The 21,600-nt window shown below is 40.8% G+C and overlaps 1 protein-coding gene across 2 annotated transcripts in view; it reads right to left on the reverse strand.

Annotated features, from left to right (window-relative positions):
- col11a1a (collagen, type XI, alpha 1a) overlaps positions 1-21,600 on the reverse strand; it is a gene marked incomplete at both ends in the record, with an annotated part of 73,184 nt that overhangs the window by 27,112 nt on the left and 24,472 nt on the right. For both annotated transcript variants that reach the window (XM_079181199.1, XM_079181198.1), the window contains 24 exons: positions 4,198-4,251; positions 4,879-4,932; positions 7,304-7,348; positions 7,537-7,590; positions 7,761-7,805; positions 8,751-8,804; positions 10,120-10,173; positions 10,298-10,405; positions 10,524-10,577; positions 11,997-12,041; positions 12,188-12,241; positions 13,081-13,125; positions 14,623-14,676; positions 15,155-15,199; positions 16,149-16,202; positions 16,532-16,576; positions 16,669-16,722; positions 16,944-16,988; positions 17,425-17,478; positions 18,224-18,277; positions 18,448-18,501; positions 19,355-19,408; positions 19,527-19,580; positions 20,820-20,876. In XM_079181199.1, coding sequence (XP_079037325.1) covers positions 4,198-4,251; positions 4,879-4,932; positions 7,304-7,348; positions 7,537-7,590; positions 7,761-7,805; positions 8,751-8,804; positions 10,120-10,173; positions 10,298-10,405; positions 10,524-10,577; positions 11,997-12,041; positions 12,188-12,241; positions 13,081-13,125; positions 14,623-14,676; positions 15,155-15,199; positions 16,149-16,202; positions 16,532-16,576; positions 16,669-16,722; positions 16,944-16,988; positions 17,425-17,478; positions 18,224-18,277; positions 18,448-18,501; positions 19,355-19,408; positions 19,527-19,580; positions 20,820-20,876 — 1,290 coding nt within the window. The remainder of the gene's footprint in view (positions 1-4,197; positions 4,252-4,878; positions 4,933-7,303; positions 7,349-7,536; positions 7,591-7,760; positions 7,806-8,750; positions 8,805-10,119; positions 10,174-10,297; positions 10,406-10,523; positions 10,578-11,996; positions 12,042-12,187; positions 12,242-13,080; positions 13,126-14,622; positions 14,677-15,154; positions 15,200-16,148; positions 16,203-16,531; positions 16,577-16,668; positions 16,723-16,943; positions 16,989-17,424; positions 17,479-18,223; positions 18,278-18,447; positions 18,502-19,354; positions 19,409-19,526; positions 19,581-20,819; positions 20,877-21,600) is intronic.

Consider the following 21,600-nt stretch of genomic DNA (forward strand, 5'->3'; position numbering starts at 1 on the left):
CAGATGATAAACCGGGATTAAGGTTTTGGCTTTGTATAACCTTGATGTAGGAACAATGAGTTTTCAGGTTATATTCACAATATCAAGGACTGATTCTATTACATCACAACGCTGACTATTTGATGTATGATTGACATACCTGATTTGAAACCAAGTCATCATATGCTTTGAATTTTCCCTAAATAAATATTTTTGATATGAACAAGGTCTTGCAAACCAATTGTACACAACCTGCACTGCAACAACTGATAAGGAGCCAAAGCAAATAAGTAGCTGCGGCCACATTAAACAAACTTCCTAAGGCTACATCCACTCTACCCCACTTCCATTTTAAAAGGCATTTATTTTGCTATGTTTACACTGAGCGTCCACACTACTATGAAGTTTTAGAGCACCGAAAACAAAGGAGCTTAGAAACGCAAACCGAAAGCCGGGTACGTTTGAAAACTCAACAGCCTTGATTATCGATCGACTACCAGTGATTTGTTTCAACATGGATAACGGATTACAGGCATTGCTGACCTTGTTGTCTATACTAACAGCTGTTGTGCAGTTCAATTCTGCGTTTCATTTTACTACCACTGCCGACATGCAGAGGAAGCAGCTGTTATCTGAGCACTTAGCGAGCGGCGTTATCAGCCCTACGGAGCGGACGTTTGCAGTCACGGTTTGCAGCTTTGAGGAGGACGATGGACACAACACTGAGGACTTTCCTTTTCTTATTAATGCTTATTTTAGTCTGCACAACCATTGTGAAATCCACACAGAAACTGTAAACAAACAAAAGCATTAATTGCTCTCCAGCGCAACAGGACTTCAGCCATCCGGCAAAGTGTAAAAACAGACAAACGAGTAAACGCTTGTCTGTTTGTCACGTGTGTTGACCAAATTTATTGGCCTATAATCTAGTAAACCTTTATTAGTAAGAGTTAATTTTATTTGTAAAAGTACATTTGATGTGTGTGTGAGAGAGATAGAGCAAGACCGGCAGCCTTGCAACTAAGTTTGAAAAATAAAACTTTCCACGAAATGTAAGTCCGAAATTCAATCTTCTCAGAGTTCAGGATGACATTTAGGATTATTTTGTACAATAAAAACATGTTTCTTAACTTCATTTAGGGAACATTTAGCATTTAGCTATTACAGAACTGTCCCAACTAATGGGTTTCCCAAGTTAGGAATCTCATGTCAGGATAGGCATAGACCCTCTCCTCAAGTCAAAAATAGCACCAGCACTGATAATAGGTCTGTATGGCAATGCAATGAAACTGGGAAACACATGAACACCAACATCTAATGATTGAAAGGCTATTCAAACTGTTCACTTTATATTTCCCGGACCATGTATCGCAACCGCCAGGACAATGAATTTTGAATTTGCTAGACGTGCTACATCCAGCTCTGGAAAGGCTCTGCTGGTGCTTGTACAGATAACAAAAGTATTTTCTGAGAGTGACTTCCAGACTGAGGTTGCAGATTTGTCTTCAACATCACAGCCTTGCATCTCACGTATCATCACAGAGGTCACCAAAGCTAGCTGTACTATTTGTCCATGATGGCAAGTCAGCGAGCCAATGAGAGCCATTAAAAATATGGCTTGTCCATCTCGAGTGGAGTATAAAGTAGTGTGTCTAAGGTCAAAAGACCCCTTTAAGTTTCTATGAGAGTTGATGAGCCAAACCAGAGCTGAAATGTCAGGGAATATTGAGCTTACTTTAGTCTGTAGACACCTGACTCCAATGGAATGATAATGTCGCTCTAACTCTGCTGAATGTGTAATTAGGCATCTGGCAGCTATCACATTAGCCACAACTTCATAAGCCGATGTGTTTTTGGAGTTTCCCTGCTTCATAGCTGTCAACAACTGCATGCAGCTTTAAATTTACAAATCTGAGTAAGAAAAAAAACAACGTTACCTGATGAATATATTCAAATAAGCAATTGCTTAATTTTTGCTGTTCCCTGCACAAATCCAAACCACTGTGCCATGCATTTTTGTTGTTGCACAAGTTTACATTCACAGGATGCGGTTGATTTGCATTGCAGCATTGCCTATGGATATGCTTAAGCAGATTCAAACAGCCGAACAGGAAAAGCAAAAAAAGACAGAAGTTCAACGTCTCAAGAATCGACTCCAAAACTGCAGCACAAATCAGATGAACGTCTGTCTCCCGGGAGAGTAACAATCCAATCTGCATTGACTTAAGTCTTCTTCCAAGTGCTCTATAGTATGAAGATAAAAAATGTCTGGTATCTTTAATATTTCATAATTGAGACATATCTGCTTTCTTCGCAGACATATAAATGTGTAATGCTTTAAGATAGAACGTCATGAATGAAACAGTAAGACTCTACTAGTGCCAGGGAGGGATCAGCATAAAGCAAACATATCAAACTCCAGGGTTAGGGTGTCGGGTGCCCACACTGACCTTTCTACTTTGACTTTCAATGTTCTACTGATTTCCATTTGATCTTTGAATCCCTCAGTCATCAAACTCCACACACAACCTATTTTCACTGAGGTATTGCATTTCGAAATAATTTCAATTGCAACTTATTATCCTACAACCAAAGAAAGTTTTCAAATCCAAGCTCTTAGAAGAACGACGCTGAATGACTTATGACTCCGGGCCTATTGATCACTGTATTGTGATTTATGGTGATGTATTATTCAACGGAAACCCTCAGGCCATGCTGTTACAGCATCAACCTTGATTCAGAGACACCGATTCAAATCTTTATTTGCACTTCCTCAAATGCAAGTTATGTTGCAGTGAATGGCTGCCTATAAGCATCTTTATGGCTGTGATCTATTCTCATATTGGATGCTTGTGGAGTATGTTCATCGGCACGTAAATCTACAGCCGTAAACACCTTGATGAAGACTCTACCGTTGTAGCTTGAATAGCAGCAAAGGCAAAGGGAAGCACTCATGTGTGGTGTATTACATTATCTATAGGAAAAAGGCAGGCGGAAAGGGAAGCTTTAATGATAGAGGCGATGATCTGTCAAGCTTTTAGGAGAATTTATTGGCCTCTGAGCCTCGTCAAACCAAAGTGCACCGATGCATACCAAGTACGGACGAATCGAAGTTGAAAGCAGGGATTGCAACGAGATCAAATCAAAGTTTGCTTTGTTTTTGTTTGTTGTCACATAAATCGTATGTCCCACGGGATACACCATCTACGCATCGATACATCTTCAGTTCAGATTTAGTATCGCCATTTCTCATTAAGCTCATCTGCATTTTGAAAAAAAACCTACATGAACCATCATTCAGTGCTGATGCAACAAATTTCAATTCTGCTGTTTTTTGTTTAAACTTCAGCTACACTATTATTGCTCAATTATTTCAGAGCAGGCAATGCAACACAAGGACACCTTGTTGCAACTGGACAATCTGTCTTCAGCATCCTTCCATTGCATATTTGTAAACTTCAAAAATAGAACAAGATAGGAACCGCATGAGAGAGGGACGGTTCCCCAGCTCCCTCAAGTCCATCTCTACGAGATAGGAGTCTGAGCCATCCGGATTTACTCAGACAGAATGAAGTGTGTGTGTGTGTGTGTGTGTGTGTGTGTGTGTGTGTGTGTGTGTACATGTGTAAATAGAGACAAGACAAGCAGGCAGACTCAGAACATGATCGCAGGGGCTTTGTTTTTAGAGTTCTGCTTTAAGAGACATGTCTGCCCCTTTGGCATCCCACTGAGATGTTGTATCACTGATTGTAATCACCTGCATACAAGGGCACCAGAGATAAGACGTGGAGGAGGAAGAGTGGGGAGATTCAATTGAAGTGCAGCCCACTGATTGGGAGGATCAGATCCGTCCTTCAATCGAAAGGTAATTTGAAGAAGGAGAGCTAAAAAGCTCTCGTTGGCAACTTCACCCTTACAGGCAATAAGCAACTGAGTACCAGCCATTAACACAACAAAGTCATTTTTGCTGGATTAAAACAAGATTAGCCTGAGCACTGAGAGGATGCTCCTGATTAAACATTGCTGTCACACTCTCGCGTTAGCTTTTGCAGTGGAAATATACCAAATCTGTCCAAAAGTGTGAGAAATGATGTTATATTGTGTTTCCAGGACGATGTGAGGTCTTCAGTTCCTACACTCAGCAGGACGTTAGAGGCTGAGCCTCTAACAGGAGCCACACAGGTGAGTGAAAGCTCAAACCGAATCTTTAGGACTCACCGTCTCACCACGCTGACCAGGGTGCCCGGGCAGCCCGTCCTTTCCAGGTGGTCCCTGTTAGAAATCAAGAAACACACTGAGTAGGAAACCAAGTGCACACATCATCATGACGTTCACATCTTAAGTCAATAATGGCGCTATGACATCGGCCCTATTGCTGAAATAAAAGGGATGTTTTCCAAGCAACGATGTCTTATTATTGCAGTTTTGTGTAAATGCTTTGTAAGCACAATATATGATATAAACATATTTTTCAGACAGTAAAGTCATAGTTAGAATACTAGAACACTAATGAAAAAATAACAGGTTCTGTTGAAAGGAACAGCATCATTCTCTGACGGCTGAGAGCCGGCTATGTATCTAACCTGAATCGATAGGTAGAAATTACCCCTTGTCTCCCGCCTCGGCCGGGGAGTGAGAAAATGGGTTCTGCTTCAGTAACAGTTAGACTAATGATCCCCGCGCAGAATTAGGGATATTGCTATGTATTACTGCACCCATGAACTCTTCAAATTGAATCAATTCTGACTGATAATGTTTGCAAACTAGGCTAATTTGCCACTGAAACAGTAGGAAGAGGAGAATAGACAGTGAACACCAGGAACTAGCGGCCTTACTGTTGTTTTTACACTACATTGATCTATGAAGTGCGAACACTGTGCAGGAAGGACAATTACTTACAGGGGGGCCTTTTGGTCCAGAGAAGCCCACTGGTCCCTGAGGTCCTTGAGGCCCCTGCAGTAGACAAACAAAGAGTCAGATTAATGAGAGATGCACAAAGAATAGAGTCCGGAGGTGGCTTAGTGCATCATGCAGAAAGAAAAGCACAACAAAACACAACAGTGACAAGTTTAATAAGTTGGAAGGATATAAGGCGCTCACGCTTTTCACTCTCAGCCAACAGAATTCACAAGAACTATATTATCGGATTATCTACAGAAAATAATAACGCTATCAATTCAATTCATCATTATTTATGTTTATTGTGATTCGTCTCTTTTTTTGGCAAATTAATTACACTCAAAATAGTCGTGAGTCCATATTTTCATGTGTATTATTAACAGGATTTCCATATTTCATTTTTTTAAATATCACGGTTATCATCAATATGTTCACAACACCCCTGGTATGAAATATAACTATTTTCAGAGGAGCTTGAGAAAGCAAATTAAAGCTATTCAGTACAAAACGTTATTGAAAATAATTGCCGTCAGGTGAGTCATTGTTCACCGGGTCATTGTAGTGAGAACAATGTGACAAAATCCTTCAAAAATCTTTTTTGGTGGTAATTTAGTGGTCCACGTCTGGGTGGAGTATTTAAAAAGAAAGATTCTGAGTGAAAACCCGGCTTAGTAAAATAGGGTCACTTCTTGTCAAATGCCAAACAATGATATTGCATTTTATATAAGCCAGACATTAGCTTTAGCTGAAGCCTTTAGAAAACTAAGAATTAAAACATGTCGTGTCCCTTACTGTACAGAGTGAGGTATGTTAATCAGCTAACAAAACACATTTTATTACATATTATAAATATACGTCTAAACTGAAGTGCATTTACATATTTATTTGATTGGTAATTTTAATGACGCAATGAAGGTTGAGCGCCGTGAAAAATGAGGCAAATGAAGAGAGGAAAGTGGGACCGACGACATCACACCGACGGTGAGGAAAAGAGGTCAGTGTGCCACTTATACGATGTTACTGAAAGAGACGATCCGATTCAAGAAGTGTGTGCTGAAGTTTGTTAAAAATGAAAAAGTGTTTTTTTTTAAAGCTACATAACAGAACATTGTTGAGGTAACATGCCGGTTTAGGATTCAGTGATATCAAATAATTTACATTAAACTATCCAGTACAAATGAATTCAATCTTTTGCATTCTCATATAAACATGCCTCAAAGCTGACTTAGTAATTTAACTTAAATCATATTTATCCACCACAGTTTGCTCGACCTCTCCTTTGGGACTGATTAAGACGTCTCGTTCCCATAGAAACGTGCTTAAACACCACAGACAGAGTTTATGACATTATAGTTTGTCCAGATAGAATTTCACAACCCAAGCACTAACCTACACCTTCACGGCTGAGTATTCGTAGAACTTGTGCCCTTTAATCAGACGATGCTCATGATTCAGACTCCAGCGTGACATTGGAAATACTGAATGTAACTATTTTAGGCAATTTACTGCTGCCTTTACAGTCTTCATCTTACAGAGGTGAGGCTCTTTTTTTCTGATGAACTTGCCTTCATCATGCTTTGTCACAGTTCAAATATCCATTCCTCCCCCTGTAGTGTTGAGAAAATGTCTACGCAAACTGAGCTGCAGCTGTCTTCCTTGTTTCATGGCTTATTTGGCCTTCGATAGATTCCAATCAATGTTTCACATTTACTTTGTTACACAGCAAAATGAAATTGCACTAAAACTGGAAATCTAACAAAATCTAATGAAACATTTGAAATGAGGTGCCACCGCTTAATGTGAAGCAACTGCAGAGATAATTTACTTTGCCACTTTTTTGTTGTAGCTTCAGTTTAAAACCCTGTAAATGAGAAATGCACTTTATTTCAACTCTGAGAACCAATGTCAAAGCAAAGGGATAGAAAACTGAAATGCTGCTGTCTGTTGACTGAAGATAGGAACAGGAACATGGCATTAAAGCAAAGCCCAAAGGACAGCAGCTGTTCTACGTAGCAGTGTGTGTACAGTGTGTCGCCTAAGCTGCCCTAACCAGGAAACTTCTTCATTTGTTTTGGGGCAAGTAAGACTTAGAGCAAATAATTCCTTTATGTTGATGAAATGGAAGACACGAACACACAATCAATTAAAGTGAATTAAATCAAAAGCTTTACCAGCAGAGAGTCATTGATTTTGAATGTCTCTGAATATATCGCTGCTTAATTATTTCCAGTTAACCCGAACTGATCTTCTTGCCTTTCTAGGAAAACTGTTCCAGTGAGTAAAACACTGTTTTCTTCTTTAGTGGCCTCTCAGAACTTCTTGTGCGAGCAAAAACAAAAAGTATAAAAAGTACGTTGAAGTCTAAATATCATCCTATTGGAGGTGGATTACACTGAATGGCCTGAAGACAATATAACAGACTTACTCTCTCACCGGGGCCGCCTGGAGGGCCATCGTTGCCTGCTGTGCCCTGCAACACACAACCACAGATCATCACCAGTCGATATGTAGACATGTTTAAAACTATGAATATTTGGCACGGGGCTGGATGGGAGCAGTAGAAGGCTCAGAAATGTGTTTTCATTGGTCAAGAATCATTTCTGCTCGATAGTACATCCCAGTAAAAAGCCTAAAATGTGTTGAGGATGTGTGGTGTACCTTGGGACCGGGTTTTCCTGTTGGACCTCTGGCTCCACGGCCCCCACGAGGACCCTACAGAGAGAGAACAAACCCAGAGAGTCAAACAGAAAGCCTGGTTATACTATGTACAAGTTACAGCACTCTGATGTGAATGCAAATAATTCAGTTGGATACAAAATGATTTGATGTTGTATTACAGTTGTTTCATTAATCATGAGAAACACGGAGTGAAAAATACGTACCGTTGGACCTCTTTGACCTCTTGGACCAGATTTGCCTGCAATGCCCTGTTACATAACAAAGGACAAAACATTTTAGGCACCCACACATGCTTCCTGTTTGTCATTATTCAACATTAATCCACTTCACTTAATTAAGGCCAAACAGCCACAGAATAATTTGTATCCTGTTCTACATAAACAGCCTCAGACTCCTTCATTTTAAGAGATGAATTACATTTTCCTCATGTTTCAGTGCATTGATACACAGCTTTACCCAAAAAAATCCTGAAAAAGAACGTGAGCTCGGGGTATTACGACTAATATCTTTGTTAGATATAGGAAGGAAATAAGAAAACATAAGGTTACATTCAAATGGCAACATTGACAAAAAGTAGCGGAACAACATGGACTCCTAGAACAACGACACAGAATATGGTAAGTAATATTATTTCTACAGTAGAAACAGCCAACAATGTTTCTGCAATAGCTTAAAACGCTTTTCTGGTTTTAAGTCCACACTGGACAAAGTTTGACTTCATGGAAGAAGTATCAATGTATCATTTTGGCAGCTCGTCTGGACATAAGTGAGATAATGTACTTCAAAGTGTCCATTAAATGATTTCGATGTACTCCACATAGCTCATTTCTTAGCACCACTACATTCATTTGAAATAGAAACTTTTTCAAACACTCACTCCCTGAATCAACTGTTTTATTAAAGCTGCATTAAGCCAGGGATATTTTGTCCGTCTCATTGTGTGTGTGAGCGCCTTCTTTTTTCCAAGCCTAGAAACGGCGAGAGGGGCTCGATGAAAGCACGATTGTTTCCACGTCTTTTGTTCTCTCCTCAACATTGATTTTGCTGCTGTTATTTTCTTTTTGTGCCAAGTCACCATACAGATGCCTTTATAATAGGAATCAATTTTCTTTTGTGCTGGGAGTTGATGGTGTGGTGGTTTTCATACACAAACAGGCAAAGGATGTATTCTCAGTGAGTGTGTGTTTTCTTACCCTGGCTCCTTTCTCGCCGTTGGCTCCAGGGAACCCAGGGAAACCACTCGAGCCCTGTTATTAGGAGAGGGAGATATCATGGAGAGATGCTGGACGGGTCACGGCATGCATGATAATGAGGGCTCATCCTGTAGCGTATTTATCTGCACTACTGTTTGATAGCTACACTGTAGTTTCACACGGTTAACACAATGGCCCTTATATCAAATTTTATGAATTTTTCACACGTTTTAGAATACAAAACTGATCACTTCCACGACCGTAACCGTTTTTTCACTTGAGCAGCACTATTTAATTCAATGAACTTCTTTAAATTGTAAAACACATTCTCAATATTCCTGTGAAGTGAAAGTTTTACAGAAAAATCACCAAAAACATTCTAAATGTAAAATGTTTCCCCACTCTGGTGTCTCTACAGTGTGAATCAAGCTAGCAGACTAGAGGACGTTTCTGGGGCAAATTCTCTAAACTTATATGATTATGTGGGAAACACGCACATACAAAGAGAGAGAGTCGGATTTTAAAACAAAACAAAAGGCTTATAGCACAAGACCCCGTAAACACAAGACAAGGTGACGTGATTTTTTTCTTTAGGCAAACTCTGTTATTAGAGGATTAAAAAGCAGCTTTCCCATTCTGCACCACACGTTGCATTGGGGACATTCAATACAAATGTAATCAATGACAAACCATAACTTCCTCCAAACGGAAGGAAGGAATGCTCGATTATGTTCACTACATTATGTGTTATAAGCGTTTGTAGAGCTTTGATTTACTTATTCATTTAGTTCATGATGTTTTCAGATTGGAGGATAAATACAAGCCAGGTGGTGTTTTTATTAACCTGGCAAATCAAAAGCCGTTCTTAGTAAATGGAATATAGTAATCTTTAATTAAAGCATTATTAAATGACATTAATTACTCATTGATAAAGCAATTAGTTACTACTTATATTCCCTTTGTAATTTGCGCTTTATTAAAAAGTGGTACCAACATTTCTGCAGGAACCATCCTTAAGAAAGAAAGAGGGCACGCTTCATTCCAAAACGTGTCATCAGACCAGCGTTTATAACATGTATTAGATAAATGATCAGCACTAAAGCCCTCATGCTCCCCAGGAATGCCGTTAACACTCATCTTCTGTCACGCTCTACTGGTTCTGCACTAAGACGGTTTATCTTTAAAATCTACGTGTTTTCAATGTGAACAGTTTCTAATAATTCTATTTATGGTAAATCCATTTCATGTGAAATCGTCAGGCTGCCCGGCGGGGACGTTTTGGTTTGTTGTGTTGTGCCAGTGTACAGCAATCACTGTGATGTCTTCACAGCTCTGATCACAGAGCATACTGGTGCAGTATTGTTGTTACCTTGGGTCCTTGTCTTCCTGGATAACCTGGCAATCCTGGAACACCCAGTTTACCCTGAGAGACATTAACAGCACAAGTCATCAGCCCAGCAACACAACTTCAGCACATTGAGATTCATTCAAAAACACATGATTCATGTATTGGCTTTTTAACACCCTTGATCATTGAGCCCTAATACCTTTTCTCCAGCAGGACCAAGGGGACCCGAGTCTCCGTTGGGGCCAGATCGGCCTTTGGGACCCTCAGGACCGTCCTCTCCACGGGACCCAATCATGCCAAGCTCACCCTACAACCCAAAGACATACAGAGACGTTCACGTATGTACGGCAGCTGCCTCCATGTAAAGACTAACGATCTGACTGGACATGTAGGAAGTTAGTTTGATGACAGATGGTGGTCCTCACCCGGTCTCCTTTGATTCCCATGTCTCCCTTGAAACCTGGGAAACCATCCTCGCCCTAAAATGAGACAAAAACAAGTTTTGCATTTGCCAGCAATCATTCCTTTACATCATTATATTGTTATTTAAGGCATTTGTTTATTTCCGACTGAGAGACATTAAAATGGAATATTTTCCTCGTTTCACTGGGGAACTTATTATTAAGTCTCCTGACGTTCTCTGTTCACTCTGTGAACCACAGGATTGATGCTGCTGCCTGCTGGCCAGATCGTGGAACAGCATCAGCAAAGAACTGTTGAGCTGTTGGGCTGTGCTTTCTATGTTTAGCACCTGCAGCAACTGATTTGAGGTATTTGGAACATATTGACGTAATACATTACATTTGATGATCAGATACAACATTTTAAAAAACATTTTTCAGCAAACCATTGAATGGAGATTGAGCCAAAGTTCATAACTATAATCCAATGGACACTGAGGGGCACTGTGGACTTCAGCAGGATCTCTGTCTCTTTTCTTCTGCACTTTCTCTCTCTGGTCTGTCACTTGTCCATGTTTTCAACCCTATCTGATGCATAATGCAGCACTGAGCATGTCTGTTACCAGCAACTCGCATCACGAACACCACACACACACACACACACACACACACACAAACACACACCTGAGGTAAGGAGCATCCTTTATTCATAACAAACCCCTTCTCCTCAAGGTTTGGCTTTGGAATATCTTGCTACAGTATAAATAATTCAATGATTCCCAAAAAAATAAGAACAATGATATGAATACTTTTCATTGTAGTGAGAACAACACCCCTCAGTCAGACAATGGCTTTCATACAGCTGGATAACTGTGTTGATCTCAAATAAATGTCATGCATATTAATTAAAAAGGCAGCTTAGTTTAAATTCGACACGGCGAAACACACGGTCGCACACTTCAAAAGTGCTTGAGATGGATTGCAGTGTTCTTTGAAACCAAAAGCCTCGAGCATGACAGCTTTACATTCAACAACTGATTGAGGGTCACTCCAAGAAAGGCTCTGTCTCCACTGAAGATGGCTATCGACTGACCTCTGCGTGGTTCTTTCAGGCTGCAGCAGCCGATCACTCCGGCTCAAAAGAGCCAAAAACAAAGTTGGAAGGACAGGTAGACAGCCGCCGTTACAGACAGAACATCTGTGACGTGAATATATTTACGGTTCTGTTCCCAAACTTTATTTTGCTGTCTTCACCTTCATCACGAAGTGAGTGAAGTTTGGACAAACATACGGTATTTGCAAAGCACGTTTAAACTGTAGTCTGTTGATTCAACTTGTCAAAGTACAACAGCACTTCCAACACAAGCTAGAGATCTTAATCGGATCGCTATGCTATTGATTGATATGATTCGTATCCTGTTGGGGCTGCTAAGTGGCTATAATCTGGGAGGTGCATTGAAAAAATGATGTGGAATTAGCATTTTAAGAAGTTTTTACCTTCTCTCCCTTGCCTCCCTTGAGACCACGGACACCATCAGCACCCTATTGGACAGGACAGAGAGATAATAACAGCATTACAGACATAACAGAATGCAATTCAATATATTAAAAGATGGACTTTATCTGGTGAGGAATAGTAAATACGGCTGATCATGTGGGCATTTGATTGACCTGAACTGAAAGCGTACCTTGACACCACGAGGGCCGGGATAACCGATAGGCCCCTGTGGACCTGAGGGACCCTGGAGAGTCAAACAGAGCACGGTTATGATAGTGAATGCGTTTCAGTGAGGAAGGTGGAGGTGTTCACAGACGGGATGTAGCACATTACCGTATAAATACATTAAATGATACATTTATTCTAGTTACTGCAATTTAGGAGATTATGAAGGATATAGCTCAATTGAGGTTACTAATTATATTTTCCAATACATTGACTAATGTAAATACTTAGTCTTGAATTAACTGTGCTGTACATTACAAAGGCTCTCTATTATAATTGTATCAGAAACTGTCCACTGGTAAACATTAAAAATAAAACTCATAAAACTCAGCGTTCAATTAAATATTATTGCCTGACGACATATTTCTTGAGCCAAATGCAAAGAAAACTATTTATCACTGGCTCTAAATTATTATCTTTACTGACACTATGAAAGTCAAATGACAATCACACAAAAACACATACGTAATTAGAGAATCTTAACTTCATTAATGAAAAACATACAATTTATAATGTCAAAAATATGTTATTTTTCCTTTGACAGCTAACCACATTATTATCACTTGTGTTGTCGAGATAGTTGGTTAAATGTACATCCTAGTTGGTGAAGTAAAACTAAAAGGCACATGGCGACGCTTCTGAATGTGTCTATGTAGACAAACACGTGAAGTGATCCTCGTGTCCTTTTAGATTACATGCAGACAAGACTTACCTTTGGAGTACATATAAAGGACTTACTGTACATTTTGTATTTTAAACACTACTTTTAGTCATGTTGGTAGTTTTCTACTGCATCAAACACACATTATAAATACATATCTCACCCAAATGAGTCAAATCCTTCATAAATACACCTACCAGGGCTCCTTTCTCTCCAGGTGGACCCTCCTTACCAGGATGACCCTGTGAAAGAAGCGTTCACAAAGTGATTAAAAGTGCTTTGTTACAATAGTGTTTTATAAACTAAACACTCAACACAGTGTGAACACATGTTTGTTATTCAGCTAGTTGATGCTACAATGTGTGATGTAGAAGCATCTGTATCTGTGAATTGGCATTGGCATCATTATCTACAGGGGGGGGGGGGGGGGGTCAGGTTTGTGTTGTCCTGCTCTCGAAGGCTTTGCAAAAGCAACAAACATATATGAGAATGAGAGCCGAGGGATGAGCTAACTTCTCACAAAGGCTTCGGCCAACTTATGAGCATGTCTTTGTTAAAGCTCACAAAGAAGCAACCTTCATAAAGAGAAACCTTCATATGCCTTTTGAAACCAGAGCGGAGCCGCGTTGGACCCACATAAAACATGGTAAATAACTGCAGCCTTTTGTCTGATTCACCCAAACAACGCAGGTTTTTCCCTGTTTCTTTATGTGGAAGACACTTGTGTGGTGGCCAATGGTGGTGTCAGAGTGATGGGGGGCAGGTAGACATGCCCATACAAACGGCTTGAAACACACCTTCACACACACACACACATATATGGAAACCTTTAGCGCGCAAACACCTGGCACTTCCAATCCGAGGTGTGAGGTTGAGGCAGAAGGCTGTAAATCACTCGGCTCTGGGGCCTGAGGGCAACTAAGGGGCTGCCTGCTCCTTGAATTTACACACCTCTCCTAGCGAGGGCAGAAAGGGAGGAATGACATGAGCTACTGCAGGGCTAGAATAACAAAACTCAAAAGGCACATTTCTTATATTTCTTCGCCTCGAGAGATTTTCTGAGGCACAGTTCCGCAGTGTTTCACAAAAAGGCTCCGTGTGTGTGTGTCGTACACCAAAAGGGCAAACCGATCAAAACAGCGTATCCGCTTTTGTTGCTCAATAGAATATCAACTATGTTGACACAAATGTTTAAATTCTAAAATGCAGTATTATGCAGCTGGTTACATTTTTAGACGGGGATATCAAGATTTAAACTAACCCAAATAAAATGATATTAATATAATCAATGTCATTTCTTGTTTATAAACTGTTCCCTTCATGATTTCAAGTGTCCAGCGACTTGTAAGCTGAGAAGTGTTTGAAACTGCAGGACTGGCTGTAGAGTAGACAACGTCACATACTACCTGACCTGCATCCCGTGTAACAGTTTTATGAGGATATCACAGGTCATCAGATCTGGTTTAAAAGGTCATATACAGGTCGGCTCTGTGTTGGGAGTCCCGGGTTGAAGAACCTCTACATCCACCACTTCACTAAATCCCTCAAAGCAGTCTTTTATATCATGTTGAGTTGTCGATGTGTCTATGTGTTTGTAGTATCAAATACAATTTACAAGAGTTTCCGAAACAATAGTTTAGTGGTGAGGTTTTGGTGGAAGTAAAGTGGAATCATGTTTCTGTGTGTGTGTGTTATACTGATATACTGTATGTACGTATATAGGTGATAAGAGCACGCACAGGAGGCCCATCAGCTCCGGGTAATCCAGGCAACCCCGACCTGCCGTGAGGTCCCTGTATGGAGGAAAAAAAAGATCAGAGGTTACAAATAAGAATTCTCAGAGTCAGAGTATCTGGAGATTTTATGACCTTTCATTTGTTGCCTGAAGTTGGTGTAAGAGATTTAATTTAGCCTAATCAAATGATTTCACTACACGTGTTCAGTTTAGGTTAAAAAGCAGAACAAAGACACAATGACCAGCTCTATTTCATACAAATGAGTGGTTTAGTGATTTGGGACATTATAAATAACATTGACTTGACTTCACTAAAACATCTACATTTCGTCTTGATACTTAATGAGAAAAGCCAAAAGTTAGCACGATCTAAAACCCACAGAAATCAAGAAACTAAACCACAGTTTTTAAAGGTAGATTATTCATTAACTTCGGCTACTCAATACTTTCTTGCGATTGACTGATTTTTCTTATTGTGCTTGAATTTTCTATGTACGTTTTCCACAAAACAATTACAAAAAAAAAGGGTCACGTACTTTTTCACCAGGTGGTCCGATGGGGCCTTGAGGACCAGGAAGACCCTGTGAGACAGAGCCACATAGAAATGAGAGTATGTTGCTACGGCAACAACAAGCATGCTTTAACACACACACACACATAGACACACACACTAGAAACTGAAGACTTTGTTGGAGTTGTAAATAGTTGAGCAAGTGAGGGATTGTCAAGCTGGTACCTTTGTGTGTGTGTGTGTGTGTGTGTGTGTGTGTGTGTGTGTGTGTCTGTGTGTGTGTGTGTGTGTGTGTGTTTGTCCTTGTACAGCTGTCTTTGTGAGAACCAATGTGAGCTTTAAACCGTGAGAGTGAGGACATTTTTCAAAGTCAAGACCTGTTGGCCAGTCCTCTCCTTCAGACGGTCCTTCAAAGGCCTGTTGGAGGGTTCAGACTTGGTTCTAAGGTTTAGGATAACATGTGGTGTGGGTGTGGGTTAGAGTTGGTATCAGCCTGTGAGGTTCGGGTAAGAGGCTAGAGAATGGACATGCATTATCTCAATGAGTGTCCTCACAAGTATAGAAGTAGAGGGTTGTGTGTGTGTGTGTGCGTAACGAGAGGGGTCTGTAGGCATATTAGCATCTAGCATGCGTGTGGTACTGCGTGCACTTAAATATTTGTGTTTCTATATATGCCTTTTTAGGTGTGTGTGTGTGTGTGTGTGTGCATGTGTGTGTGTGTTGCAGGGGTAATTTGAGGCACTGAAGCTTGCTCCAACAGGTGTGGCAGCTTTGCAGGAATTCCACCAACATGAATAAGATGCTTTCAACTGCACCAACCCCGAAACATTCCCCTTTCCGAGGGGGTTTTCCTCTGTGTGTGGAGCTTGTGGTGGGTGACACAAGGAAGCAATAAGGCCTAAAACAAGTGTGTCTGTGGCCACTGCACTGCATTAACACATCATGGCGCATGCATCAACACTGCACTCTGTCTTTGCCGTTGTCATCAGGTGTCACGGGTGCATGATAGATTCGTTTACCTGTGTTCCGGGGATTCCCTGCTGCCCGGGTGGGCCCGGTTCTCCTTGTGGTCCCTGAAAAAAGGTGGAGTCTGTCAAAACCAAACACTAGTCCCCGAGTCATCCTCTGTCCCAAATACTGCCACTTGAATTACACAAATTATTGTCATTGTCAAACAATCAGGTGGGTTCCATCCAACCTTCTGCCTACAAACAGCATAAACTATGATGGCGCGTAAACATGCTTCATTTGAACGGTTCTAGTTTGAACAAGTGCTTCTTCCTAACCGAGACAGTGCAAAGTTATAGAAACAGTAGTGTACGGCTCAGACAACCTCCTAAAACTCTGCAGCCTTAGGAGCTGATATATAAGTCAGTTTAGTAGGAGAACGTTTAGCTCATACCATGTTTCCTTTGGCACCAGGAGGCCCGTCAACCCCAGCAACACCCTGCGAAGGACAAGTCAGAAAAGACCCATGTTACCTTTATTCACACACAAACTAAAATCAGACATAAGGGTAATAAAGGTAACGGTACGTACAGGAGATCCAGGGGGTCCAGGAGAACCACGAGGTCCCAGCAAACCTCTAGGACCCTGTGAAGAATGAGAAGCAATGATTTACATTCTATGCTGAGAACAATGAGGAATCATTTTCAGCGGGGCAATCGTGTCCTCTGGTGGATACTTTTTGTCAAAGAGAGATCAGACATCAGAGATCACTTGCAAAGCAAGGATTAGGAGAATATTGTTGCAACATGTTGGAACCCCATATGTTTGGGATATCTTGATGAAACAAAAACCAACAGCAGCCTTACACTCTCGCCAGCTAATCCTCTGGGCCCGATCTCTCCATCCTCGCCCTGAGGGAAGGAAATGACACAAATCAGACTCTTCATCGGAGGGGTTCTGTAATTCATGCTCTGTAATTTCAACAAATACAATCTGAGGTAAACACTGGCATCTTTGACTGAAACATTAACTATCTATCACCACCTATAATCGTAAGCTCTCAGAAGCCTGTATTAGCGAGGGCTTAATCTCAACCTAACCAAACATTGTTGAATGTAGTAACCGCCTGAGGGCGGAGGTGGAAGGTAGCGTGGGGTAGTTAGTTTCATGGGGAGTAAAGGTTAAACACAAACCCTCCTCCTTCCCAGTTGATAAGTTTACGCCCAGCTGATGCTGCCCGAGGGCTGAGACCACCTCTGATGTAACTGAACAATAGTGGTTCACCTCAGTTGAGTGCAATTTTCTTCAAATTCATTCAGGGTTTAGGTTGAAAGAGGAAGTACTTACTCTCTGTCCATCCTCTCCAGAGGCACCCGTGGGTCCCATTGGCCCGAGCTCCCCCTGAGATAGAAGAGAACATAAAGAGACACAGATGTGGGTCAATTCATTCATTTAGTAACTGTCCTTAATCAGCCATAGGCTTGTGACATGTGTGATTCATACTGGACATATTCTGCATCATTCTGACTTATTATGCTGTATTTCATGCTTTATTTATACATTTCAATCATACTCGTGTGAAAATTGTTGGTTACTTTTGAACCTTTTCTGTTTAGTCATTCTTGTATATCGCTTTATTATCTAAAACGTATGATTTAAAATAACCAGTAGAGTTCATCAGGCTCAGGCGGTTTATAATAAAACAAAACGTTTTAATTTCCTTATCCTCCACAATGAAGTGATCTCTGCTTCCAATTGGACTTTTATAAAGTGCGGCTCATTCTACACACTTGAAATGCATCAGATATGATCTACGGCTACCTGGCTTCACTACAACGCTGCCGCTACATGTTTCCATGTCAGTCTTAACAATGCAGGTACATTAGTGGAGTGAAACAAATTACAACTTCTTGTTCAGATATTCCCCTCATGACATGATCTCTGACCGCTGACTGAAGCCAAATTTATTTCATCCAAAGCATTTGCCATCTAAAAGATACGCAACCGCCTCAGTAAACAGTGATCTGAGAAGACAATTCAGTGGCATTGGCAACAGAAAAGCAGATTTTAAGAACATCGAAACTTTAATACTTTGACACATGATTTGGACAAATTGAACTGCTGACGACGACCACACTGTACTCACCCTGTGTCCCTTTTCACCGGGCAGTCCGGGCAGCCCATCGAAGCCTCTGTCACCCTGTGTCGACACACAGCAGAGCATGTCACCGGACCGCACAACATCACCATGCGTCAAAGTTAAACATGGGCTGCAGTACGCTCGTAGCAAAGCTTTGAGAAAATAATACTCAATTTCTCATTTGTACTTCGTCACATAAGCATGAAACGTTGTGTGATGGCATATGGTACCTTGGAGCCTGGCTCTCCGGGCATTCCACGGGACCCGTCAGCTCCGGCACGGCCCTTAGAAACAGAGCAGAACAATTAAGCATATACATAAATGCTTATGTGTTGTAGAAGACAGTTAGTAAGGTGAGTTTAAGACAAAACACCTTCTATAAAATCCTTCTATGTTTAAGATAATGACACGTTGCTTTTTTTGTCTTGTCCGGGTGGTTTGTTGGATGGTGCAAATAAAACGTATATAGATATCTGTAAAAAAAACACTTTTAATATTTCTTGAAAAAGTAAACAACTGAGTAGACTGTTGAAAGAATATAAAGAATATAAAGCAGCAATATACAAACAAAATCAATTAGGAAATCAAGAGGTGGAACTAACGAATACTGGGAATCATCTATAAAGCCTGATGCCAGTATATTCTGAGAAAGATTTGTCCACTACAGCGGTAGATGGGTAGATTACATATTTATTACACTAAGTGATTCTTTTATCACACTTTGTGACATTACAATCAGCTATCGGCTCACAATTGACCTATGAATCAAGCTTATTACTAATTTGCTTATGACTGGTTTATGTTTATTAGTAATCAGTGAGGTCACGATGTTTGGCCCTGCAGAGTGACTGCACCCTGACACCGATCGTGTCCCATATCCACAGCTAGTTTTAACATTTTGGCATTTTCAGACAGATTTAATGCCTGCTCCATTGATCCGAGGATTGGAGGCAGCGAAGGCCTTTAAGCACATATCAAGCAATTGTTTGTTGGTCTGGAAATAAGCCTCTCAGCATTTGAGTAGTGACCCCAAGTACAAACATTCACACAACAACAAACACAGACATGTGAGCACACACACACACACACACACACACACACACAGTGAGAGCGGACCAGGTCATTGAGTTCACTCACCCTCTTGCCAGCCTTGCCAATTTGTCCTGGAGACCCTTGGATGCCACGGGGACCCTGTTACAGACCAACGAGGACCACTTAGTGACAAAGAACTAATAACCTGGGAGTCGGTCTTCAGTAACTGGTGAAGGATATTTTATCCGCATCATCATCATCATCACTTCATACTCACCTGAGGACCATGGTCTCCACCATCACCTTTCAATCCAAGAGTACCAGGTAGACCCTGCAGAGAGCACACACACATTAATACTTTGTATGCACGTCTTTGCAGCTTTGCTATCTGAGAGTGGAATACAAAAAGTGTGAAAAGTAAACAGCAGGTGGCGGTGTTGAGCTCAAGATGTACTTATTTTTTTGTGTGTTCATCGAAAGAAATATGAATCCACACATTCTTGTTACGACAGATGCACACTTCCCAGGTAGCTCATACCAGTCAAAGACAATGAGATCCTTTACATTCTTATGAATTCTAGCATGACTCTATGACAATTAATATCTAATAATGGATTATGTGCAGCTGGCACAAGCTGCTGTTCATTTGGATGGTTAAGGCTTGTTTTTAGCATATGAATTAATAGAATCTGCTTTAAAAATGATGGAAAATTATCCTGATAGTGTTAAGGTTAAAAGGCATGCAATTAACACCACTGCATGTACTGTGCTTAATTCTAAACATGCACTGCTAAATTGTTGGGTCAAAGCGGAGAGATTTGGGGCATATACTGTAGTCTGTCTGCAGGTAGAGCTGGTGATTTAGTGATTACAGAGAGACATTTTAGAATCCTGAAATAGCTTGAAGAGTCTGAAAAGCTGGGTTTTAATCAATCAAGAGGGGAAACCTTTTAGAGAGGTACAGACACAGATAAAAGCCACACATTCCTTATATCATCCACTGCTCTTTGTATCTGCTTATTGCAATATCATTTCTGATCGTTGTGCTCGGCCTTTAGCCTGAGAAGAGCAGATTAAACAGAGGGTGGTTCTTTGTGTTGTTCGTAGGGCCTTCTCCTGCAGATAAATAGTGGATCGTGTATCAACAGGCCCGAGAGAAAGGAGGAGGGGGAGGACCAACAACAGAGTGAAATGTGCTCGGCAACTGGTAGCACAGAACAGTCAAGCAGTGTGGCCACTGAGCCACCAACCGCTGATGCAACACAACGCTTTTTTTAAACAAGCAACCAGGTTTCTGGTCTCTTCCAATTCATTTGACCTGAAAACACTGAGATGGTTTTTGTCAGACAATGCAGAGCTGTCAAGAGCATTGATTTCCAAAGCTATTCTTGAAATATTGGTGAAATACCTTTACCATCAAGCTTGGAGCAATTGTAACTTTTGGTGTCATAGTGTTGATTCGAAAGGATGTCATGTGTGCATGTGACAACTTTACACGTATAAAATGATGGAAATCACAAAAAGTTAAATTGCACAAATTCTTACAAACAACCAAAACAAGGAGACTCACCACTGGCCCTGATCTTCCTGTCAACCCCATTGGCCCTGAGGGTCCCCTCATAGCCAGCTGCAGGGCAGAAACACAGGCGAGAACAAGGTTAAATTCCACTTAATGAAATCCATTCAAATTATGTTCAGTACAGCCGTTGAAATACAAATATACACCTTGTTTCTCTTACATGCTATATATTTTCCATTTTGTTGCATGTTTCTTCTTGCATGTCCATGTTCCATGCTGAATCGAGTCTTTTTTTTCCTCACACATTGTATCGTACACACCACAGCACAAAGCATTTAACCCATCCACCTAGGATGCAGGTTGGGGTTCCGGTGCCTTGCCCAGGAGGCAAACTGACACCTGTCAGCTACCGGGCCACACTCCATAACAGACAACCATCTGGTTCCCAAGCCAAGACCCCACAGACTGAGCTACTTCCTCCAGCAAGTGTTATTGTTTTGTGTATGTGGCTTTATGACAAAATACAATCAAATCAATAAAATGTAAGACTATTATAACCACCAACAATACTTTATACATTTTATTTTCCACAGTACAGCTTCATACTGAAAAAAAATCACCCATTGCATATCTGTAATCACAATATCTAGTTTGCCTTCTTAATTCTAAATTTCTATGCATTTCTTGCTCAATCTGCTCACATGCTGTGTAAGAAATCTGTCGTAGCAAAACACGCAAGACAATAATTTCACTATAATGTATGTGATGCCTTTGGGTCCATTTCCATTTTGTACATTCTCTAACTGCTTTCTCATGGTACAGCAAACTCAAA

The sequence above is a fragment of the Pholis gunnellus genome, assembly GCF_910591455.1.
Source record: "Pholis gunnellus genome assembly, chromosome: 20".
Classification (NCBI taxonomy): domain Eukaryota; kingdom Metazoa; phylum Chordata; class Actinopteri; order Perciformes; family Pholidae; genus Pholis; species Pholis gunnellus.